This window comes from Gymnodraco acuticeps, unplaced genomic scaffold (genome assembly GCF_902827175.1).
Source record: "Gymnodraco acuticeps unplaced genomic scaffold, fGymAcu1.1, whole genome shotgun sequence".
NCBI lineage: Eukaryota > Metazoa > Chordata > Actinopteri > Perciformes > Bathydraconidae > Gymnodraco > Gymnodraco acuticeps.
The window spans coordinates 1,440,441-1,467,047 of NW_022990271.1; the positions used below are offsets into that span (position 1 = coordinate 1,440,441).

Here is a 26,607-nt window from a genome sequence, read left to right on the forward strand (position 1 = left end):
ATTCCTTCTTTGAGTAGTGTTTGCTTGATTTTGTTGTTATCCAGTTGTTTTATGATCCTCCTTGCTGAAGAGTTAGCAGCGGTTAGCCAGTAACGTTGATGGAGTTTGGAGAGCATGTGACCTCTTCCTGAGTGACCAACTTGATTATGGATGTGGTGGCTTAATATCAACTTGGAGATATTAGAATGTTTCGGTAGAATCATTGGATGTTTGACCTCAGTTGGCATAGCCATCTTTCTAGTTCTTCGTCCAACTCTCAGAAGCCCGGCATCAATGATAGGGTCCAGCTTGTATAGGGAGCTTCCTCTATTGCACTGTTTTCCTTTTTCCAACAATTTCCTCTTTGAAATGCTGTCTCTGCTCGTGGCAAATAATGGCTTTTTCAGCATTTTCTGTGTCCTCTACTGAAAGTCTTAGTGCATTAGCTGTAGGCATATTGAGCAGAAGCATCTGATCCTTCAGTCTCTTTCCTTTATCCTGCCTTGCTCCAAGATCAGTGGAGCCATCTTTTCTTTTTTCTCTCATCTGCAGGAGGATTGTCTTTAATTTAATTATCCATGCAACAGCTCTTTTTAGGTCATTCCATGAAGAGTAATAGTCCAAGAGCTTGCTTGTTGGAGTTTTTTCCATCTTACATGTGACAATGCTGGTGACAATAGCTTCTTTGCGTACTTCAGGGACATCTGGAAGGAGAGAACCAAGTTATTTTGGAATACTTGGCCACTGTGCTTCAGATTTCTTCAAGAATTCTGGACCCTGAAGCCATCCTTTTGAACTGTAAAAGGATTCAATGCTCAGTCATCTTGAAGCGTCATCAGCGGGGTTGTTTTTGGAGTCTACAAACCGCCACTGGTTCACTTTTGTGAGGTTATGAATAACCGCAATCCGGTTTGTCGCGAAAGTGTGGAACCTCTTAATCCTGTTTTGAATATATTTCAGTACTGACTGGCTGTCAGTCCACAATACTGATTCCAGAAGCTCTCCTTGTAGCTCTGATCGGAGAATGTTGTCCATTCGTGCAGCCAATGTAGCAGCAGTGAGTTCCAACCTTGGAATTGTCATGACTTTTAGTGGGGTAACTCTTGATTTTCCCCTCACAAAGGCTACGTGTACCTCCTCCATGTCATTGGTGAATCTCAGGTAACTTGCGGTACCGTATCCTTCTTCACTTGCATCACAAAAGGTGTGTAGCTGTGCAGTTTTCACTCTTCCAAAGTTCTTGGGTTTTACACACCTGTCAATTTGGAATATGGCCAGCTGGTCTAAATCCTTGAGCCACTTCTGCCATGACTTTGAGAGTTCCACTTGAATTTCTTCATCCCATCCATATTGAGCTTTACAGAGTAATCGAAGTATTTTCTTTGCCTTCAATATGAAAGGGGCGAGAAGACCAAGAGGATCGTACACAGAGCTGACAGTGGAAAGTATACTCCTTCTTGTAAGGGTTTTGTTGTTCACAGTCACACGGAAACTGAATATATCATTTTCAATGTCCCAGTACATCCCTGGTGCTCTTTCATGTGGCAGCTTATCCCTGTCCAGATCCAAGTTTTTCCCCTGTTTAGCCTTGTCTTCATCAGGGATGGATGCTAGCACCACTCGACTATTACTTATCCATTTCGTCAGTTTGAATCCACCAAGGGAACACATTTCTCTGAGAGACCTACTAAGGCTTATAGCTTGATTTTCTCTTGCTAGCGACTTGAGGCAATCATCCACATAGAAATTTGATTTGATTGTTTCTGCCACTTCTCCATCAAATTTGCCACAGTTGTCCTCAGCTGTTCTTCGCAATACAAAGTTTGCGCAGCTTGGAGAGGAAACGGCTCCGAAGAGATGGACCCTTATCCGGTATTCCTCCAGATTTGTGCTGGTTTCTCCTTCAGGCCACCACAGGAATCTCAGCAAGTTTATGTTCTCCTCGTTTACACGCACTTGGTGAAACATCCCCTCAATATCTGCCATAATGGCGATGGGCTCTTGACGGAACCTGAGTAGAACACCAATCAATGTGTTTGCCAAGTCAGGGCCCTGAAGGAGTACACTGTTGAGGGATTTGCCTTTATAGGATGATGCACAATCAAAGACCACACGGATCGTTTTGTTACGTTTATGATAGACACCACACTTTGCCGTTTTCCACATGTAGATCGTCCGATGCATATCCTTTTTTGATAATGTCACTCATAAAGCCTTTATACTCAGCTGCATAGGTCTGATCCTTCTGGAATTTCCTTTTTAGTGACATTGCTCATTGCTCTGCCATTTGGCGGTTGTTTGGCATGATAATGTTTGGATTATCTAGAGGAAGAGGTCAATTGTAGTGGCCATCTTTAAGAGAAACCGAGCTTGATACAATATGCATGAACTTTCGGTCATCAGCTGACATTTGTCTTTCCTCTTCATACTCTTTCTCTGGAAAGTCGTTAATATATTGTCTTTCAATTAGCTTCTCAAGGTGAACAATTGAGATCCTGTTCACTAATGCCACGGGGGTTTCATCATCCAGATCTGTGGAAGCATTAAGTGGACCATTAACGACCCATCCTAACAGTGTTTTCACTGCATATGGGCCATTTCCTTGGCTATTTATAACTCTCCATGGTTCCATAGCCTTTGGAGTATTTACTCCAATAAGAAGTCCCACGTCAGCATCTATTTCTTTTATTTGGATGTCCTGCAGATAAGGCCATTTCTTGAGGTCCGCCTGGGTAAGAATGTTTCTTTTGGTAACAGGGATTTTGTTCTGAGTGTAAACCATGGGCAAGTTTATATGTGACCTGCTCCATCAAAATCAGTCGCATTGACCCGAAGACACATTTTGAGTTGTATACACTGTTGGAAAGAGGAGATTCCTAGCTTTCTAATGATATCAGGATTGTTGTTGTACTCCAAATATTAAGCAAAATATGTCACATTATATAATGACTGTCACCGAGTCATCATTTTGAGAAAAAGGCCTTCAAAGTTTTCTCTTCTCTGGAATCCATCGATCTGATTGATTATTAGTGGAGCAAATTATCAAAATACTACGGAGGGAAGATATTTTCGTTTGGAGGGGAAGCTTGCGAGTGTGTGTGTATGCGTGTGTGTAATCATCTCCAAAATGCACTTTTAGCAGTCTCTTAGCTTCAGCAAAGCCACTATTAGCATCCATGTGAAGGCAGCTTCTCACCAGTTCCCTGCAGGATCCCGAAGTATATTGTTCCAGGTAATATAATCGATCCTGGTTACTGTTGGTTTTCTCCTCAATGCCATGTTGAAATGCCCTCACGAATATTAGATAATTCAGGGGATTGCCATGAAAGACTGGGATTTCCCTAGTGGGCAGTGATGCTTGTTTTTGTTGAAGTACAAGTAAATTAACAATGTCATTTTGTCTTTGCATCAGTCAGGAAATTATCATTAGTATTTGTCCCTGTAATTCCTGCATCTCTAGCTGTGTGTTGAGAGCTTTGGTTGGCATTATCAATATTTTCTGGTGGTCTTGGTTGTTGGTGTAGAAGCCTTTGAAGTGGTGTCTTGGGAATGGCTCCGAACTCAGCAAAGGAAATTGGAGACGGCTCTGCATCCATTGACATATGTGTTTTTAATCTGTAGTCCTTTAAATAGTCATTAATGCCATCATATTTGCCTTGTGTTGGATTTTGTGAACCAGTCTCAAAGTGCTCCAGGACTTTCATTTTTGCATCAGATTCAGCTAGGCTGGCTTCCATTTCTATCCGTTTGGATCTAGCTTGCAGTTGAGCCTTTTCCATTTCAAGTGCATGCTTTTCTTTTAATCCTGCTGCCCGGGCAAGGAGGGCAGCTCTTTCTGTGGCCATTTTGAGGTGGATTGAAGAAGCAGAAGAAGTTGCTGATCCTGCTTTTGAGCTCCTCCTGGTTGATGCATTGGAAACACTGTCATGGGGTTCAATCAGTATCTGAGGATCCATTTGAGAGCTTTTCCACATTTCCACATCCTTAAGGAAATTCGTGAATGCAGACATCTTTAGTTCATACCAATCTATTCTCTCAGTTTCCCTTATTTCCTCAGATAAAAGCATTTGAACAATTCCATGACATTCCATGAATTCATTGAGTAACATCTTGAACGTTGCAACAGCTTCATCCATCTTTTCCATATTTCCACCTCGCACCAGTAATGGGTTAATTTCATTCATTCTGCGGGTGCATGCTCCAAGTTTTCCTCTTCGCGATTGGCTGAGAGTTTTAAATCTCTCCTCTGTCGCGGCAACATCAGCTGGAGGTAGCCTATATCAGGATCCATTGTTTATTTTATTTTTTCTTCACTTAATCCACATGAAATAAAGTCATTAATATTTCCAAGAACAGCTCTTCGCGAATCCTGTTTTTGTGCCAAACATTCCTTTAACGTCCGCTTCCTTAACTGCGTGATAGTTCGTTAATGCATTTCATTGTTTAAGCATTCCAACAGCAATTGCGGATTATCTTCAGTAAGCATCAGGATATCACTGGATGGATTTCCCGTTTTGTTTAGTCAAACATCCGTAACTATGCACACATCAGTACTTGCATTGTTTGACGAAGCGATCCCGTTGTAAACAGCGTTTCATTCATAAGTTCCGGGCCGGCATGGTTTACTCACGGCCTCCTTCTCTGCACTTTAGAACGTCCGTTCGCTGTTTCCAAAGCAGAGCTGAAATCCACACGAATCCTGTGCTTGTCCTTCGAAGTTTTTATCCACAGTTTACGGAGTCTTTTGACGACTGTGGTGGCGTCTTGATCCTTGTCTACAATTTAATAGCCACCTCTATCGGGGTTGTGGGTTTTGACGCGCCTCTCTTTGTTTCCAAACAATTCAGCGGAGAACGTAGTTGAATCAGATGAGCTTTATTCATTGATCCACACGGTGCATACAGGAGGACACATTTATTCGCTTCATAGTAACTAAAAAGTGTATCATTTTCCAAAGTAACAAAAAGAACACGGTCAAAAGACTTTTCCGTTTCCCCGTCTATCACCCTTAGCTGTGTCCTATCAATCTACCATATATAGGCATAGCCCTGCACGTGATACTGACGCACATATAACAAATAATAAGTGAGCCTTAAATTAATGCATTTTAAACCATAATGTGACTCACAAAAATAGCAGTATAATCTAATTTATATTATTATTAAGCCTAACATTCAGACAATAATAACAAAAGGAAAAATGGCTCTAACAGAAACCGAAATGGACCTCAAAGCTGGTCCCTCATCATCCATGAGCAGTTTGAAATGTGTGAAAGTTCGTACCAGAGCGATGGATCTCTGAAAGCACCCGGTGGAACGAATTGCTGTGTCAGCAGTATTGATCAACCACCCTTCCAACCCTTTGCAGATACATTATGGCATTGAAATTCTTCCCTAACGCGACTTTAATCCCTGCCGACCACCTGGCCCGGGTCCTTATTGTCTTGTAAGTGCGGTCATTATCTGGGTGTTCAGTAAATGGCCATCAAAAGAGTACAGCCAAGGGTGAACTGCTTCCAGTCTGATGCATATCAAAGTGAGGCATTTGTATGAGTAAATGGGAAAGCGTTTATTCTGTCTTAAGCGGGTTTCTGCCCTACTCAGCTCTTTCTTGCTGGCCTACAGTGAACCCCCACCTCTACATTTAAGCCTGCTGCTGTGCATTCCTTATGCAGGGAAGCTAGGCAGATATCACACTGCAGAGGGCGGGGGAGTCCTCTTTCTATCTCTGATATCTGCTTTGTAGGAGAGAGTGATAAAGAGGAGCCCATTATGTAGATATCCTGTCGGTTCCTCTGTCGGAACTACTGATGATGTGTTCAGGAACACTCTGTTATGTGTCGTATTGCATATCCGCCTCCTTGTTTTGAATCTTAAGGAAGACATGTTGAGTTTTTAAAAGCCGCATTCATTTATATTTGAAGAGGAATATGCAAATAAAAGCTGACATTTTACTTCATTGTAACAACATTACGGTTTTTTATGTTAGCAAACAGTCTCTTATGGAGACACCAAGCGCACATGGAGTAACACGTGCATATATCTGATGGATCTCTAAATTATAGTTATTAGTTCTGATTTGTTCATCATCTACTGAAAATACATGTTAAATATCTTAACTTTCCTCACCAGATGGTCTCTGACTTTGCGTGGTAATGTACACCCTTACATTGGCAGCCTATTACATCCGGAAATCTCCTCTTGTTCTGCCATCTACAACATACAGTATATCTTGCAAGGGAGCTGCCTTCACATGCTCTGCACTGTACAGGACGATTGTGGTTGGTTTTGAGAATGTTGTATCCCCTATCCCCCATCTAGTAATACTGACAGCCCTGTGGAGATAAGTCTGGATGTGCAAGACAAAACTGACTCTGACCTCTTTTACGTATCACTGTCTTAGCAAAGGGACATTTTTGTCTCCCCTGAGAAGCATGCAAGAAAAAAGTCAATTAGACGTCATGCATAAAAGCATAGGATATTGCAGTTAAAATCTCACACATCATGCTTCAGATATAACATCATCTATGGTTATAAGGTGTTTAAGGTTTCTGAATCTGTAACTGTTGATAAATGGCCTTCAAACATTGTCAGTTATTAACTTATGACAGCCAAATGTGAGGCTAATGATTATACATAAAAGAGGCAATGAGTCATCCTTTTATTCTTGCGTCTTCAAACTGTTGAGAACTTAAACATGAGATGAGATCATTATCAAGAGGCTAGCAATGTTTTAATGCGGCACATCACTGAGCTGTGATGTGTACTCCACGGGACACATATTATTCGCTTAGTTAAATTTCACCATCAAATTAGAAATCTTATTTTTTTCTCCTTCATGAATTTGTGAAATACCCATTGGCTTTTTCTATGATATCCCTGCTCTTAATTCTGAAATGGATCCTTGGATGCCCAACGACCGTGAATGCGGCTGTTAGCCACGGCACAGAGTCGAATGATTCCACTCTCACCACCCACCGGAAAGCAATCTAGGCCCCTAATGGGAAACTCAAATACCAAATCTGTGGATATAAGCATGTGCCGGGAAGTCACGAGTCAGCAGTAGTCTCACTTAACCAGGAAGATAGTTTAGCTGGAGGTCACTGGGACTACAATGAGGGAAGTCAGCCTCCTCCTCTCAGCCCTACCACAGGCTATTTGTCGCTGTGGCGGGGGGTCCTGCTAATGTAATCTGCACGGAGCCCAGGGAGGAGGAATGGCGGGGGAATTTGTGCATACAAGTTGATTCAAGGTACACAAACAGGAGAAGATGATGGAGTAAGGAGCTGATGCTTTTTTTAGATGCTCTGTACAAGTCAGTGTGATTTTGTTGAGATATTTCAAACAACAATGAACCATGATTGCGAGCTGGTGCATTAATAGTAAACATCAGGTTGTTGTGCCACAGGAGGATACACAGAGATCAATCTCAACAACCACAGTAATGGAAAATTGTCAGAATACATGGTTGCTGTACAGCTCATATTTCTACTGTATGGGATTTGAATCACCACTCCTCTTCAGTGATATACAATGTTTTCCACTGTGATAGTTTGAACATCAGCACCGAATTTTTATTTTATTCTTATTGGGCGTGGAAAACCTCTCTGAAGAACCAGCACCTTACCGTGGTGGAGAGGTTTGTGTGCCCTGATGAACCTGGGGGCTGTGTTGTCAGGAATCTTGTGTTACTGGTATGGTCTCCCATGGCAAATTGGTCTCAGGCAAGGGGGACAGACTAAGATTGGTTCGAAGACCTCATGAAAGACGAACTAAGAAGTGAGGATATCCGGCCCGGAGGAAGCCCGGGGTCCCCTTCTGGAGCCAGGCCCAGAAGGAGGACTCGTCGGCGAGCGTCTGGTGGCCGGGCTTGCCACGGAGCCCGGCCTGGCACAGCCCGAAAAGGCAACGTGGGCAACACCTCCGCTTCTCTGTCCTGCAGGCCCACCACCTACGGGGAAACAGCGATGGGGTCGGGTGCACTGCCAGAAGGGTGGCAATGAAAGCAGAGGGTCTCGACGGTCCAGACCCGGGTGACAGAAGCTGGCTTTGGGGACGTGGAACGTCACCTCTCTGGGGGGGAAGGAGCCGGAGCTTGTGCGGGAGGTGGAGCGTTACCAGCTGGATCTGGTTGGGCTCACCTCTACGCACAGCGTCGGCTCTGGAACCTTACTTCTGGATAGGGGTTGGAATATATTCTTCTCCGGAGTTGCTCAAGGTGTCAGGCGCCGGGCGGGTGTGGGGATACTCACAAGCCCCCGGTTGGGTGCTTCTTTGTTTGAGTTTACCCCAGTGGACGAGAGGGTCGCCTCCCTGCGCCTGCGGGTTATGGGGGGGAAAACTCTGACTGGTGTGTGTGCTTATGCACCCAACAGCAGTTCAGAGTATTCGGCCTTCTTGGAGGCCCTGGAAAGAGTCCTTTATGGGGCTTCTGAAGGGCACTCTTTAATCTTGCTGGGAGACTTCAACGCACATGTGGGCAATGATGGAGACACTTGGAGGGGCGTGATTGGGAGGAACGGCCCCCCTGATCTGAACCGGAGTGGTGGTTTGTTACTGGACTTCTGTGCTAGTCATGGATTGGCCATAACAAACACCATGTTCGAACATAAGGATGCTCATAAGTGTACGTGGTACCAGAGCACCCTAGGCAGAAGGTCCATGATCGATTTCGTTATCGTATCATCGGACCTGAGGCCGTATGTTTTGGACACTCGGGTAAAGAGAGGGGCGGATCTGTCAACTGATCACCATCTGGTGGTGAGTTGGGTCGAGTGGCGGGGGAAGCCTCTGGACAGACCTGGTAAGCCCAAATGTGTAGTGCTGGTGAACTGGGAACGAGATTATATCTCTTTGCTGGCCTGGGAGCGCCTTGGGATCCCCCAGTCAGAGCTGGTTGATGTGGCCAGGGAAAGGAAAGTTTGGGGCTCTCTGCTGGAACTGCTACCTCCGCGACCCGACCATGGATAAGCGAGAGAAGATGGATGGATGGATGGCATGGAAAAGCATCACACTTTCCATGTATAGTCAATACTATTTTCTCAAAGAAAGCCCCAAGGGAGCATAGCTGTACACATACCGAATATCCAGCAAAGCAATTTCAATGTCTCCATTCGCCGCAATGTCTTAAATTCATAGGAAAAGAATGTAAACACGAACACATTTAGGTAAAGAATGGACACCAACGTCTGGCCCAGCAGCAGACACATGCCGGCCTGTAAAATAAAGTGTTTGTACCTCACTGGATTTCACCTTAATCTCTACACATGCTGGGCCATGATTGGTTTGTCGTATAGCAAAACAAGCCACTATCATGCTTGTATTACATGTGCCAACTGCTAGGACTGTATTAGGAAATACAGCTTTTAGATGCGCAGCGCCGCTAGCATGGAACAGTCTACAAAAGGAATGGAAGCTAAGCAGTTTGATTCCATTTCATGTTTTTAAAGCTAGGATAGACGCTATACAATCAGAAAATATTGGTGTCTGTAAATGCTACTAGTATACAAACTGTAGTATCATATAATGTCCTTTGTTTTCTGTCATGTTTGTATTAATGTTTGGAACTAATTGAAGCAGGTCACCATTGTAAAAGAGGTCTATGATCTTAATGGGTTTTATCTGTATAAATAAAGGTTTTGAATTGAATTGAATCAGTAAAACATAATACAGAGCTGAGCTCAAAACCGTTGGCAATTGACAGGTTTTGAGCTCAGCTCAAAATTGAAAAATGTGGATCTTAAAAACAGACACCCACGCCCTAATAAAGCCCCCACATCTTTGGAAGTCATTAGTTCAGAAGGCAGGCGACATTATGCTGATGGTGGTGAAATGATAATGAGACCAGGAGATGGATTGAGTCAATATAAGTGTAATTAATTTTAAGTGTGAGGTTTATTAGTACAGAGGCAATCAGGCTCCTAATGAGGGCCTGATAGAAGTTCTTAAATACTGGAACCAGTCAAATTAATATTTCTAATAGCTTTTGGCATAGGACTCTGTTTTTTATTTATTGCACTAATGCATTTATTTGTATATTAGGCTTTTTTTCCAAACACCCGGTGATAATTTAAACAGATACATTATGTTTCTTCAAAATCATAAAGAAGAGGGAGACAAGATGCCACATATACATTACACACACCCTACATAAGTGACTATAAATAGATGTTTCAGCCCATTAAGACTCATCTTTCAAATCGTGTCATTAATTAAGCTGAGCAATGCTCTCTTTAATGAACTTGCTCAATTAAGTCTGCCCTCCTTTTTGGTTTAATCCTCCTCGCTTTAAGCACTGAATAACTACTCTTTCTCACTGTCTTTCCTTAAATTACTCTTCCTTTTGTTTTGTAGAGTACGTTCCTCATCCTGCTCTACTCAACCTTCCCCTTCCCCTTCTCCTTTGTGTGTTCGTATCAGCCATGTCGATGTATCACACCCTGAGCACCCGCAGAACAAAAAGCAGTCATTTGCACTGCCAGCCTGTTTCCTACAAACGGCAGGAAGATAGTTGCTCTCACACGCAAATACACAAGATGTTCAATAAGTGCACAATATACAAGTGAAATGCCTTTTGATAACACATTTCTCCTACAAAAATGATGTTCCTACAGTATGCAGCTAAACAGCAATCGTTTTGACCGTTTTGGGGTTATTTATCTGGATTACTGTGGCATGTTCAAAGACGTGGGTGCGTGATCATCTGAAACAAAACAAAAATCAACAACACCCATTGATTATGTTTAGTAAAACATCATGGCTTGGCTTATAGACATTTATTTATTAGGATAAACCCCTAGATAGACCATCTCGTTTTCAAGGGGGTCCACACAAAAAGCGGCTTAAAGTTGCTTATTTAAGTAAGTTAGTACATTTTTGCAGGTAGCTTTGTAGGGGATCAATAACAATATGCATATTCTAACACATTTTAATCTAAATATGACTGTTTGTCCAGCTATTATTGTCTGTTACATTCAAACATAATGATTTGTAACTAAACTTTTTTCTCTATCAGGTCAGGTTCAAACCTTCATTTATTGACGTATTTTGAGACTGCAGCATTACAATTTCCAAACCTAGTGATGGGGCGAACAATGAGACAATGTGTTTTTTTCTGTAGTAGTAACGGCAAACATGTATTACCTCTCAGGGCTTTTTCACACCAGCATTTATTACATAACAAAATGTATAATTTGGAATGTAATGGCACACATATTTGTAACAAAAAAGAAACACATTTCACCTTGGCTGCTTTTGTTAAGACCTGAATTAATAGGTTGGAGGTACGAATTTGAAGTCGATGGTCAGGCATTGAAAGTATATGATTGGGACAGGGATGATGTTTGCCCCATCTGCCGGCCAATATCTCTTGTAGTTTAGCCAAGCAGGTGATCTTTTCATATTTCTTTCATGTGGCACAACAGTATCTCTCACAGCAGGACAGGCAGTCCTTGAACTTCTTATGTGCTCCGCCACAATCAGTGTGTGGATGTGTGTGTGGGTGCATGTGGTTAAAAAAACATCGTGGCAAAGTGCTTGTAAGGTTTTCAGAAATCATGCTATATAAAACAGTCCCATACCTTGGAGACAATTTTGAGTAGCAGAGAAAAAGTGTTCATCACTGTGCTTTCCAATAATACATTCAAGCTTTTAGAGTAAAGCCCCTGAAGAAAATATAATTATCATGTCAGTTTAGCATTAGCTATCTGATGTGGCTTCACAGGTAGACCACACAAAGTCATTGACAAGCCATTCCATCTACTAAACACTGCATTTTGATGTAAGTGACATTTATACATTTAAAGAAATCGTTTTTCTTTTTAGCTTATTGAATATGTGTTTATGTAAAGACTTTAAGCAAAAACTGAAAAAGAGGATTCAATAATTTAGTCGTTGTCGTTGTGCTGCCCCCTTGATGAATATAAGGCCAATATATACTCTAGTGTTATTTCTGTTAAAAAAAGAAAACGTATTCTCTTTTCTTTTCAGCAAGTAGTTTTAACTTCATGAGCAGTGGCCAACACCATAGTCACTTGATATTTTTTGTATTTAATACACATATTAATAAGGGCATTTTTGAAAAGGCAACACTTTTTGCCAGTCTTGCTCTAAGACATGTTTTACCCATGGTGCCTCTTCATATCCATTACTTAAAGGTCCCATGTCATGGCCATTTCCACTGATCATAATTCCATTGTTGAGGTCTACTAGAATAGATTTATATTGTGCAATTTTCCAAAATCACTTTGGTTTCTCAAACAGCATCTCTGTAAACTACGTGTATTCACTGAATTTCACTCTCTGCCTTTAACGGCTCGTTGTAGCTCCAATAGCTCCAGTCCCCACCCTCCCTGTGAGCACAGTGTGCTCTGATTGGTTGGGACGTTGTGAATCGAGCTGAGCTCCGTGGAGGTGTGGTTTCCTTGTTTAGCGATACACAGCGAAACACAGCCAAACTCACCCTGAGCACACACAAAGTCACAGTCGAAGTAAAAACAATAAGTGTGGCTTGATATTGAGTAAGAAAAAGGTTGATAAACGCTGTGAGAATGGGTCAGCAGAGAGAATTTCGCCGCGATTCCAACTGTCTGTTATCAGCCTGCAGCCAGGGAGAAGAAATCAGCAGAGCTGCATGCACTGAGTGTGTGAGGAAGTCCGTGGATTGGTCAATTTGGACCAATCAGCGGGGGCTTAACGTAACGGCTCCGTGGACGTAACGTAACGGCTCCACGGATTGGTCCATTTGGTTCCGGGTAACGCATGACATCATGAGTTACCCGGAAGAATGACGTATCTCCAACGAGGCGTTTTGGGGAGGTATTTTCTGTGTTAGAGTTTTACTCGCTACAGGGTGTACTTTGAGGGTTTCGACTCTGCAGACCGTTTACATGCATAAAAACCTTCATAACACACAAGGGGACGGGTAATAACCGGAAAAGCAGGACATGGGACCTTTAACTCTGATACTTTAACACCTTCATGGAGAAGCTTTTCTTGTAGATGATTACCACTTAAAAAGCGGTGTATCAGGTAATTGGCCAATTTTGGTGGCACAATATTGTCACTTCAGATCTTGGGTTAATATTTTATCAAGTTGCCCCATGGCACTTCACACAGGGAAACATAAAACACAATTTATCAACAAATGTGAATGACAAAAGAAGTGTATTTCCTCCCAGTGAAAGCACTTTCCACTTTATAATGCCTTCACCTTTAACTGCAAAGCGTGTTTTCATGCTGCTGCTGTGATATCCAGGATATGATGTCAAACTGAACAAATACTTTTCTCTGTTTTCCCTCTAGCTTTCTGCGAGGAGGGTTGCAGGAGCGGCGGGACCTGTGTGTCTCCCAACACGTGTGTGTGTCCCTCAGGATTTACAGGACGCCGTTGTGAGACAGGTAAGACCGGAGGACGACTCCTTGTGATCCCTCGCCTGTCTGGCTTGTCCCCGCTTATTAGCGCTAAGCCGGAGCATCATATTGTTTTTATCATGACATCAGGAGCGGTCATTAGGTCGGTCTGAGGTCTCTCTCTCACTCTATCTTACACTCACACACACTTTCACACTTGATTGCTAAAGCCCTATGTTTGAATTGTACCCAGGAGAGCCATGCAAAATGACAGCTAATTTATCTCCCTCCTCCTTCATCTTTCTTCCTCTCCCTCCTCCTCATGTTCTTCCTTTCCTATTTTGTTATCCTCCACATCATGCTCTCCTCATCTTCTGTTCTTCATCCCTTCATTTCCTACGGCTCCTTCATTTTTCCTCTTTTTCCTTTTTATGCTTTTTTCGGTTTGTCCCTTTACTGCAGTGTTTCTCAAACTTTTTCACACCAAGGACCACTTAACCAATAAAAAAACACTCGCAGACCACCTAACTCCACAAATATCCAAAAACACATCGTTTTTTACAAATCGCCTGAAAATTGTACAAACAAGTGGCAACATGTGTGATGAAGGTGCTTATCTGGGCTATATCATGCAATTGAAAGTGAAACTTAAGCTTGTTCCATTGCGGAGATATTCCCGCGAGCGTGCGAAAAACTTAAATAAATGTATTTATTTCAAATGTGAAATGTTATCAATATACTCACGGACCACTAGGGGGCGCTCCCGGACCACCAGTGGTCCGCGGACCACACTTTGAGAAGCACTGCGTTTACTGCATTAGGTTTTTGTGCATGTAAATGGTCTGCAGAGGCTTATCTCCTACACACCCCTGCCTTGAACGCCTTGATTGGAATCCTTTGTTTACTTCCGTGACATCACTACAGGCAGTATGAGAAAAATAAATCGCTTTTTTTTACTTTAAAGTATGTAAACATGTCACTGTAGAGGCAGACATACAAATATGAAACCTGAAAATAAGCCCCTTTGAGTAACTGAACTGGAAGCCACCTTTGCATTCACTCATGTATATGAGAAATGTTGGGCCTGTGTGCAATGAAAAAGAAGAAGTGCACTCGAATATCACTGTTCTTTTTGAATGACCAGCAAAGTAATTACTTGGACGATGTGTGTTTCTACACCTCAAATTCTTGAAAATGCAAAAAATAATTAAAACCTTAGATTCATCATGCCATTATTTAACAACACTTTTTGCTTTGTTGTGGAGAAACAAACCTCAATAAAAAACGAAATATACGTTCAAACTGAACATTTGGACTCCTGAGAGGTAATCAGTGGCAATCAGCGTGCAACACTTTTTATGAAAGCAATCAACGGAAGACTAATTAGCCTCCCGATAAACAGCCTCAAATGTCTATTCATTAATTAACGAGGCAAGCTAATTCCTCAGTGTTGTTCCCTGAAAAAGACTTTTAATACCCAAAAGTAACATTCCAAAGATGCAACCTGGCACAGACTTTACATTGGTGCCTGTAAATGTAATTGTATTGGCTGACAAAATGTAGAATCATTTTTTTTGACATGGCTACTCTGTTTCTAAAAACCGTTGCCTTTCTTTGAACCTTTTTAAAGGGTATAAAAAACCATGCAGAAATGGAGAGTTCTAGTGAAGAGCAGATGAGGTGCAGAATGCAGCTCTCCTCCCTCATGGCACTAATGGGTCCCTGTCTGTGGCCCTCTGGCTGCTTCCTGAGGCCGCTACAGATGTGATGCTGTGCAAAATAACTGTATCTCTGAATCTGTGTCAGTCTCTGTGTGTCAAACTGTTTTTCTCTACGTGCATATCTCATTCTCAGAAGAACATGGTCTGATTTCTTCTCACTGTGTGCTAAAAGATGATAAATAACAGTGATAACATGTTAACAGAACCCTGATAACCTAGAAAGAGCAGACATCCTTATACCAAACTAGAAAAATATAAATTTTTGAAGAAAAGGTAGGAGGTAAATTGATAGGTAAAAAAAGTTTGATTGTGTGGAAGTAATATTTAAAATGAGGATTTGATTGAAACTATGAAAGAGTTTGAAGTGGCAGTGAAAAATAAGGTGCTAATGATCAGTGGCGTCGCCTGGCCTGGGCATTCGGGGCTTTAGCCCAGGTTTTTTCTGTAGCCCCGGACTATTCTCCCTCAATAATATAATACATTAACCGTGCTTTACCTGAACCTCATCATGACACTAGAGAGCACGGCAGGATTGTAATTTCCCGTGTTCAGTGAATGCCACAGAGGCTGCTTCCCTGATGGCTTCCTCAGGATTGTAGCTGACATTACATTACATTGCATTTAGCTGACGCTTTTATCCAAAGCGACTTACAATAAGTACATTCGACCAGGAAGACACAACCTTGAAGAAAACAGAATCATATAAGTACATCAGGTTTCATAGAGCCAAACATTTCAAGTGCTACTCAACTGGCTTTAGATAAGCCAGTCCTTTATTAGTATAAAAGTGCTTCGTTAATAGTTCTATCGCTCGAAGTGGAGTCGAAAGAGATGAGTTTTCAGTTTGCGCCGGAAGATGTGCAAGCTATCTGCCGTCCTGATGTCAATGGGGAGCTCATTCCACCATCCTGGAGCCAGGACAGCAAACCCACGTGTTTTTGCCGATGGGAACTTGGGTCCCCCTCGCAGCGAGGGTGCAGCGAGTCGTTTGGCTGATGCAGAGCGTAGTGCACGCGCTGGGGTGTACGGTTTAACCATGTCCTGGATGTACGAAGGGCCAGATCCATTCACAGCATGGTAAGCAAGTACCAGTGTCTTGAAGTGGATTCTAGCAGTTACCGGAAGCCAGTGAAGGGAGCGGAGGAGCGGAGTGGTGTGGGAAAATGTAGGAAGGTTGAAGACCAGACGAGCCGCTGCATTCTGGATGAGCTGCAGAGGTCGGATGGCACATGCAGGTAGACCAGCCAGGAGGGAGTTGCAGTAGTCTAGGCGTGAGATGACGAGAGCCTGGACAGGAACCTGAGTCGCTTTCTTTGTCAGCTGGGGACGTATCTTCCTGATGTTGTAAAGCGTGTATCTGCAGCAACGGGTTGTAGCAGCGATGTTTGCAGTGAAGGACAGGTTGTTATCTAGGGTCACACCCAGATTCCTTGCAGTCTGAGTCGGGGAAACAACTGAGGTGCCGATGTTGATTGTTAGGTCAAGAGTGGGACAATCTTTTCCCGGAAGGAAGAGCAGCTCAGTCTTGTCAAGGCTGAGCTTGAGGTGATGAGCAGACATCCACTGAGAGATGTCAGCTAGACAAGCAGAGATGCGTGCGACGACCTGGGTCTCTGAGCGGGGAAAGGACAAAATTAATTGGGTATCGTCAGCGTAGCAGTGGAAAGAAAAAGCATGCGGGCTAATGACTGATCTGAGCGAGTGTGTGTACAGGGAGAAGAGGAGGGGACCAAGAACAGAGCTCTGAGGGACCCCTGTAGTTAATTGACAAGGGTCGGACTCAGACCCTCTCCGAGTCACCCTGTAGGTACGGTCTTTCAGGTATGAGGTGAGGAGGGAAAGTGCAGAGCCTGAAACTCCAAGTTTTTGGAGAGTGCGAAGGAGGATCTGATGATTCACCGTGTCCAATGCAGCAGACAGGTCCAACAGGATGATGACAGAGGAGAGGGATGCAGTTTTGGCAGTGTGCAGTTCCTCCGTGACAGCAATGAGAGCAGTTTCTGTGGAGTGACCTGCCTTGAAACCAGACTGGTGCGGATCCAGAAGGTTGTTCTGATTGAGATAACAGGAGAGTTGTTTAAAAACAGCGCGTTCAAGTGATTTAGACAGGAACGGGAGGAGAGAGACAGGCCTGTAGTTTATAACATCAGACGGGTTGAGAGTGGGTTTCTTTAGGAGAGGGTTTACTCTTGCCTCCTTGAGACTGTTTGGAAAGTGACCAGAAGTTAGAGAAGTATTGATGAAATGGGTGAGAAACAGTAGAATATCAGGAGCGATAGTCTGAAGGAGGTTTGAAGGGATAGGGTCCAGAGGACAGGTGGTAGGGCGGGCAGAGGTAATGAGGGTAAGAACCTCACTTGGAGAGAGAGGGGAAAAGGAGGTTAGTGTGTTGGTGGAAGGAGGGTCTGGTGACCCCCGGTGAGTAAAGGTGAGTCAGAAAAAGAAGAGCGAATATCATCAACCTTTTTTTCAAAGTTTTTTGACAGAAGTGAGGAGGGGGGAGGGGCTTTTGGAGGGTCCAAGAGGGTGGAGAAGATGGAAAATAGTTTTTTAGGATTGGAATAGGAAGATTGGATCTTATCTTGAAAGAAGTGATTTTTGCCTGAGAGATCGAAGCAGAGAAAGAGGAGAGGAGAGCCTGATAGGTTAGGAGGTCGTCACGGTGTTTGGATTTCCACCGTTTCCGCTCTGCTGCCCTAAGGACGGTTCTATTAGCACGCAGTGCATCATTTAGCCAGGAAGCAGGAGGGGACTGACGAGCCTGCCGAGATGTGAGAGTACAGAGAGAGTCCAGAGTGGATGAGAGAGTAGAGAGGAGATTTTCTGCAGCAGAGTTTGGAGGCAGGAGTTGGAACGAGTCAGAGGAAGGGAGGGCTGAGAGCACCGATGAGGCAAAGGTAGAGGGGGAGAGGGAGCGAAGGTTACGGCAGACAAGTGCAGGATGAGAAGAGATTAGTTTGTTATGTTTGGAAAGGGGTAGAGAGAATGAAATGAAGAAGTGATTGGATGTGTGGAGCGGGTTTACAGAGAGGTTAGAAGTAGCGCAGTTCCTTTAGAATATGAGATCAAGGACATTGCCAGCTTTATGAGTCGGTGGGGACGGAGACAGTGAGAAAGCAAAGGCGGTTAACAGAGATGTTAGTTCGTCTATCTTCCCTGTCTGGAGGTTGAAGTCTCCGAGAAGTACAGCGGGAGGGCCAGTTTCAGGGATGTGTGAGAGGAGATTATCTAATTCCTCCGAGAAGTCCCCCAAGGCGCCTGGTGGACGGTAGAGAACAACAATGGTTAACTGTATAGGATGGGTTACTGTGACGGCATGGAATTCAAAGGTGGAAGGAGGGAAAGTTAGGTAGTTTGAAGAGGGAAAAGCTCCATTTGGGAGAGAGCAGGAGACCAGTGCCACCTCCTCTGCCAGTTGGTCTGGGTGTATGGGAGAAGGAATATGCAGTGGAGAGAGCTGCTGGGGTGGATGTGTTGGATGGAGTAATCCAGGTCTCAGTGAGAGCAAGGAAATCCAGAGACTGCAGGGAGGCGTAGCCAGAGATGAAGTCAGCCTTAGGAACAGCTGACTGGCAATTCCACAGGCCACCTGAAACTAGATGTTGGATCTCAGTGGAGCATGTGGGATAGACGAGAGCAGGCCGGTTATATCGATTACGAGATACACGGGGCCAGTGATAATTGCGAGAAGACACATGAACAGGAATGGAGAAAATACACATGATTATAGCATGAGGGGCATAACAACCAAATACAATAAAACACCAGCGATACTTAGCTCAATCAAAGTAGGATTTGCCTCCTCTTTGCCTCCCTCGTGACTCCCGCAGGACTCTAATGTCTTTGCCAGTCTTTGACTCCCGCAGGACTCTAATGTCTTTGCCAGTCTTTGACTCCCGCAGGACTCTAATGTCTTTGCCAGTCTTTGACTCCCGCAGGACTCTAATGTCTTTGCCAGTCTTAGCCTGTCTGACGCTGAAGCTGACGCTCCAGGAAAGTGCTACCTAAAATGGACACCTGATTGCTGAGTTCTCACAGCTGTGGGGCAACGTCCCTTTAATTAGTTAACTCTGCAGCTGGTGGCCCTCAAAAGGAAATCTAGACTGGCTTCCTCCTGATATGTTATTGTCTTTTAAGTCAATTACATTAAACCCTAAGTTATAAAGTTAGGGTTTTGAGTTTTGAAATCACAATTCCAGTCAGATCAACTACAGAGCATTGATACAGAGTACACACACTGAAACAGAGAAGTCTAAAAACACAATGTTACTCACACAATTCTAGAAGTCTCCAGTAGCTTTCTTGTCAAAATCGAGTTGCACACTGGCAGGTCAGTGATTAGGATGAGATTTAAATACAGTTTATGTTGGGGGAGTGGCCTCAGATCACAGCTGATGGGTCTTAATCGAGACTGGCTTCCTCCTGATATGTTATTGTCTTTTAAGTCAATTACATTAAACCCTAAGTTATAAAGTTATGAGTTTAACCCTTAATACAGTTACACCTACTCAATAAAGCTCTTAGTATTCTACAAATGTTGAAATCAAAGTTAACCCTAACAGTCAGTTAGTTCACTTTTAAGGTTTCAGTCAAATGACTTGTCCCAAGTTTCTGCCTGACAGATACTGTAGCGGTTTTGAGTTTTGAAATCACAATTCCAGTCAGATCAACTACAGAGCATTGATACAGAGTACACACTCTGAAACAGAGAAGTCTAAAAACACAATGTTACTCACACAATTCTAGAAGTCTCCAGTAGCTTTCTTGTCAAAATCGAGTTGCACACTGGCAGGTCAGTGATTAGGATGAGATTTAAATACAGTTTCTGTTGGGGGAGTGGCCTCAGATCACAGCTGATGGGTCTCAATCGAGACTGGCTTCCTCCTGATATGTTATTGTCTTTTAAGTCAATTACATTAAACCCTAAGTTATAAAGTTATGAGTTTAACCCTTAATACAGTTACACCTACTCAATAAAGCTCTTAGTATTCTACAAATGTTTAAATCAAAGTTAACCCTAGCAGTCAGTTAGTTCACTTTTAAGGTTTCAGTCAAATGACTTGTCCCAAGTTTCTGCCTGACAGATACTGTAGCGGTTTTGAGTTTTGAAATCACAATTCCAGTCAGATCAACTACAGAGCATTGATACAGAGTACACACACTGAAACAGAGAAGTCTAAAAACACAATGTTACTCACACAATTCTAGAAGTCTCCAGTAGCTTTCTTGTCAAAATCGAGTTGCACACTGCAACATCCTCGTGGATTAATCTTCTTATTACAGACACATGCATTTCCTAACATTCGGTCTATATGCTATAAAATGTATTATCTCTTCGATTTACACACGGCATCTATTGCACGTCTGTCCGTCCTGGGAGAGGGATCCCTCCTCTGTTGCTCTCCCTGAGGTTTCTCTCATGTTTTCCCCTTTAAACTGTGGGTTTTCTCTGGAAGTTTTTCCTTGTACGATCATGTGAGGGTCTAAGGACAGATGGTGTCGTTTTGTCATACTGATATTCTGAACAATCTGTGCTGTTGTATTTGCTGTAAAGTGTCTCTACTGTAGGCTATTCTTATTATATGTACAGCACTTTGGCTCGACCAAAAATCGCTTATAAATGTGCCATATAAATAAAACTTGATTTGATTCAATAAATAAAGAACACAGAATTATTAAATATAAAACACAGAATTTGTGTGATTATACTAAATGATTTACAAATAAAACCACTGCATATTTACAACTGTTACACATGCTGCTGTAACGAAAATGTTTCCAACTTGAGATCAATAAAGTATATCTTATCTTAAGATGATCGATGGCTACTGCCATATTTTCAAAATGTGCCTCTGAACCTTGACAAGTGCATTTTTCAGGCTTATCAGGGTTTACAGACATACAGACATAAGAACAGCTGTTAAATAAAGCTCTTCTGACCTTAGCTGGCATGTGGGTATATATATAATGCTGCCCATTATGGACACAAGCCATTTTCACCCATTTATTAATTATATGTTTTACATTTGAGTGTTCCTATCCCCTAAACCTCCAGGGATGTACACAGTTTAATACTGGCAACTTCTTATTATGGGAAATACGAAAACGTCTTTTAAAACTACAATTCCCTGTAGAGACGTGCCATAGAACATGTTGCGAAACACACAATAGCCAGCATGTGTAGTTCTGGGGACGGGGTGGGGGAGGGGGAGACGGGGTGGACCCGTTCAAATCCAGTTTTGGACAGTCTGCCGTGGTTCCATCCCATTTCAAAATGCTGTTCGACGCTCGGCGTAACCGTCGGCGCACACTCAAATATCCAATCACAGAGGCTTGAGGACTAATCACGGGGTTTGTCTAGCGAAGCGGAGAGAATACTTACTTCCAGGTGTAAAATTCTCTAAAGCAACTACTATGAGCTGCTCTGACCCTCGGTCCTGACGGACTCCAACTTGTGTTTATTAATCAAACAAATAAATTAACACAAGGATGAGTATGTGTTATTGTTGAGTAAATAACAGTGTGTGGTTTAGAAAATAATACAAAATTAGAAGGAAAAAACGATGAAACAATACAGATTTCAGTATTCTGAGCCCTTACTCTCCCCATAACTGACGGCAACAAAAGCCCAAAATTATTCAATTAAAAATAAAGAAGTAAAAACAATAAGTTTGGCTTGATATTGAGTAAGAAAAAGGTTGATAAACGCTGTGAGAATGGATCTGCGGAGAGCATTTCGCCGCGATCCCAACTCCTCTATTACCAACGTTCAGGGAGCTCTATGCAAGTCAATGGGACTCCGTGATAGTTGAAACTCCACGCTAAAGGGCCCCCCTTGCGTTGGAAAGTGACGACAGGGTCCCTGACATAACGTCAACATAGGCCGAGTTGGGAGTGAGAATGTGTTGGAATTGTCAGTAGAAATGTCACTGTTCAGATTAAGGATATTATTTAAAGGTTACTTATCGTAACCCTAGTTCTATAAGTACTGGTGGAGCCCTTGGAGTACATATTCCTCAGGTGTTACTGTTATTGAAGAGTTTGGTATTCATTCTTACCTCTGCAGAGAATGTTATGTTGTTGGCTTGGTTTGCATGTTTGTCTCTTAGATTGTCAGCAGGATTTGAAAAAAAACAACTTGAAACTTGATGGAAGAGTGTAGCATGGGTCAAGGGAGAACCCATTCACTTTTGGAAAATATCTAAATCATCAGGCAGATGCAGACATTTTGTTTCACTTTCGTTGAGTTTGCATGATTTGTGCATCCTTTACATAGTTTCCTAATAACTGGGAAATGCACATAACAGGTTGGAAACAACAACTCAGAACCAGGTATAAATATGTGCTCTAATGTTCTGTGCAAATACAACACATCATCTCTATAGAGTCCATGTTGTTTCAACATTACAACTCACACCTCATGACCACACCAAAGTCAGAAGAACAACTTCCCAAAGAGGCTTACGCTCTCTAAATGCAATTGCATGTTCTACGTGTTTCTATTACCCACTAAGATCAAAAGTTTATCCACCATCAGGTGTTGCCGCTCTTTGTTGTTTGACTTCATTCATCATTTACAACTGTCTTATATATTTTAAACTAACACCACTAACGTAAAGACAATAGTAGTAAGGAAAATGAAAGAAAAAAAAACCTGATGAGTCATTTAAGTGCTGTCAGTGTTGATTTCCCATGAAGACATGTTCTCTGCTCAAAATGTCACTGTCTTATTGCCCGTCTGTTTTTATCTCATGTATATCTGTCCTCTCTGCTTCTCTTCCCTCCTATGTAATAAAACACACCACTGCTCCACTTACTCCGCCGTGTATACCATGCTCGGTTGGAGGTTAAGAGCATCTAAATATAAAGCCGATGACTACGGAGTCAATCTTCTTACTTATCTTTTCATCTTCTGCTACGATTAACCTCTCTTTGCCACCCATCCACTGTTTGATGCTCGTGACTTTTTCAAATAAATGTTTAACTCTTGAGGATCAAAAAGTTAACCGCTGTCCAAACAATGAACACATGGTTCACACAAAGTGAAATGCATTCTTTGTCAAAAATGTAGTGCAAACAATACTGTTGGATACATGGTCGATTTATAACATAAGGAGCCACAAGTTTGCCTTTGTTCGATATGTCAGAATATGCACAGTAGCAACAGCAGTGAGAAGAAAATGCTTCACGTTTTTCGATCTGTAATACAGAATAATGTGTGTTGGAGATTTTTGCTTCAATTAAAATGCAGTAAATGCGACTTCAAAGTGTGAAACTGACAAACTAAATGTTAAAACGATTTAAATGCAGTAGCTGGCCGTGCATTTCACACCTGCACTAGTTTCCTACCTGAATAAATCCATCTCCACAAGTTATCGATACAGAAACGCAGTATAAGAGGAAAGTGCATCTCAGACAGGTATCTAATGTAGTGAGAATGAATGCCATTACTAAAGCAATAAACCTTCTTTCACTGCAACCACATGCAGTCATAATAAAAGGACAAGAAAATATGAAAAAATGTAAATCAAAAAGTAACTTTAGCCTTTACTCGCCAATGCATTGGATTATTTGAACACAAAATCCATCCTTTTTTATTTCCTTAAGAAGAGTTCAATTACTCTGACTGAATGTTGTACAGATTATCTGAGTTTTCAGTTCCAATAATAAATCCTGTTCTAACGCCATGGAGGCTAATGCTGAAAGTCAAGTCTGTCCAGTCGAATTTCAGGCAACACCATTGTGAAGCTCCGTTTCTCTGCACAGTTGTTCGTTAAGCTGTAGATCCACTCGAGTTTCCCCTCACTTTTCAAAAGCACTGTTGCTTGTAAGAGTCCAGCCGTGCTTTGGTGTCTCGCTGCTGCCTGGGTTAGACAACTCAAGTTGGCAAACCCTTGATGGCTCCAAACACCAAGTTGATCATTAGCGAATATCAGGCATTCCTAACATTAGAGTTTGCAGTGCTCCTCGGAGGCTGTGAGTCAAGGTACCGCTCATAGCTAGTGAATTGGAAGTGGTTGCTAGCTTCACCAAATTAATTTCTCCTCTGCCATTGTGGGTTGAAAAGACAGCTAGCAACCACTTCCAATTCACTTCAAAATCTAACCGCAAATCTGATTTGTCAATGCAACAGTTTAATTGCAATTCATTTTAAGCTACGAGTGCCCGCACTGTTGATTCTGAAGGCCTCAGGGCAGATTCCTTTGACCCAGCAACACATTCTGACTTAAATATGATTGGATAAAAGCTCCAACATTAACAACCATTACTGGACGCAGTACAACTGAGCGCAACACAGATACAAGATATAAAATGAAGAGAATAGATTATTGGAAATAATTGAATAACTGTTGTTAATAAAATGTTAATGAAAAAACATTAAAAGTGTTACGATTATTGTGTTATGTCACGTTTTGTATGTCTTGTTTTGGGTGTTTTGCTGTTTTCCCTGTCATGTTTTCCTCTTGGTATATTGTCTGGTCCTTTTCCCTGTGTTTTTCCTCCTGTCGTTAGTTTCCCTGGTGTGTCTAGTTGTCTGATTGTGTTCACCTGTGGCCCTTGTGTTTCTCCTCCCCTGCCCGACTGTTTCTCGTCTTGTGATTACCCCTCCCTGTATTTAGTCTTGTCTCTTCCTGTGTTCAGTGTTGGTTCGTCGTTTGTCTGTGACTGTGTTCACCGGGGAGTGTTCTGATTTTCCGTGTGCCATATCCTTGAAATAAAGGTATTTTCAGTTTTTTCTGCATTTGGGTCCTGCCTGCTTCACTCACCGTAACAGAACCAACCAACCAAAAGATGGACCCAGCAGACAGCCTGTACGAGGTGACGTACAATCTAATGTGCTTTAAAAACGACTGTTGATATGCCTCCAGTAGTGAAGAGAGGCAGTCAATTATCTCAACGGCATGCCAAGAAGTAACCTCAAGGCCCTGGTTAAAGGAGTTATTTTGCGAGTGGGTGGAGGACTTTTTTGGTAGCTTTGAGGTCAAACCTGTTTCCCGGCCTGCTAGCCCCTGGCATGCTAGCCCCCTGCCGGTCACAGTTCCCAACAAGGCTCCTTTCAAGGACCCTTTCAGTGGGTCTCGTCTGGCTTTTGGAGGACCTCTGAGCCTCCACAAGGCTTCAAGGCAGCATGGAAGGAAACGCAAGGCCAGGATTCCAGCACCGGCAGCCATGGTTCCGGCTCCGGTCCTAGCCCCAGCAGCCATGTTTCCGGCTTCAGAAACCGGATCTTACAGCATGATTCTGGCTTCAATTCCGGCTCCAGAGCCAGCCCATTCAGCCATGTTTCCGGCTCCAGAACCGGACCTTACAGCCATGTTTCCGGCTCCAGAACCGGACCTTACAGCCATGATTCTGGCTTAAATTCCGGCCCCAGCAGCCATGGTTCCAGACCCAGCTCTTGCCCCAGCTGCCATAGTCCCATCTCTTGTCCCTTCTCTAGTCTCTTCTCGAGTTCCCCCTCTAGTCCCTTATCTAGTCCCTTATCTAGTCCCTTCCCAAGTCCCTTCCCTAGTCCCTCCTCAGGTCACTTCTCTAGTCCCTTCTCTAGTCCCTTCTTCAGTCCCACCTCTAGTCACTTCTCTAGTCACTTCTCAGGTACCAACTCTAGTCCCTTCTCTAGTCCCTACTCAATTCCTTTCTCTAGTCCCTCCTCTAGTCCCTCCTCTAGTCACTTCTCAAATCCCAACTCTAGTCCCATCTCAAGTTCCCTCTTGAGTTTCCTCTCCAGTTTCCTCTCCAGTTCCCTCTCAAATCCCCTCTCAAGCCCCCTCTCGAGTCCCCTCTCGAGTCCCCTCTCGAGTCCCCTCTCGAGTTCCCTCTCCAGTCCCAACTCAAGTTCCAATTCAAGTTCCTACTGAAGTGCCGTTGGAGGTTCCGCTGGGGGTCCTGCCAACTCCATGTTCTGTCCCGTTGGGGGTCCCGTCGACTACTCTCTGCCGGGGGGTCCTGCCAATCCTATGTCCAGTCCCGTTGGAGGTCCCGCCGACTACTCTCCTGCCGGGGTCCTGCCAACCCTATGTTCCTGTCCCGTTGGGGGTCCCGCTGACTACTCTCCTTCCGGGGGTCCTGCCAACCCTATGTCCTGTCCCGTTGGGGGTCCCGCTGACTACTCTCCTTCCGGGGGTCCTGCCAACCCTATGTCCTGTCCCGTTGGAGGTCCCGCCGACTGCTCTCCTGCCGGGGGTCCTGCCAATCCCGTGTCCTGGTCCTCTTCCGTGGGGGATCCTGCCAAGGCCTGTCCCACCAGCTCCGGTTCCTGTCCGGCTGACACTGGGTCCTGCCCGGCCTCCGGCGCTGTCCCGTCAGCGCCTTCCTGCCAGGCCTCCGGAGCTGTCTGGTCTTTGCCCTCGAGCCCGGCCCCCTGAGAGTCGCGGTCTTCGCCCCCCCTCGAGCCCGGCCCTCTGTGAGCCGGCCCTCTGTGAGCCGCATTCTTCGCCCTCGAGCCCGGCCCCCGGAGGGCCACAGCCTTCGCCCCTCGAGCCCGGCCCCCTGACTTTCCCGGCCGCGGCCCTCGCCCTCATGCTCGGCCCCCTGACTTTTCCGGCCCGCGGTCCTCG

The 26,607-nt window shown here is 43.6% G+C and overlaps 1 protein-coding gene across 2 annotated transcripts in view; it reads left to right on the forward strand.

Moving 5' to 3' along the window:
• LOC117549252 (protein kinase C-binding protein NELL1-like) overlaps window positions 1-26,607 on the forward strand; it is a 350,120-nt gene that overhangs the window by 285,419 nt on the left and 38,094 nt on the right. For both annotated transcript variants that reach the window (XM_034220977.1, XM_034220978.1), the window contains one exon: window positions 13,281-13,376. In XM_034220977.1, the coding sequence (XP_034076868.1) occupies window positions 13,281-13,376 (96 nt within the window). The remainder of the gene's footprint in view (window positions 1-13,280; window positions 13,377-26,607) is intronic.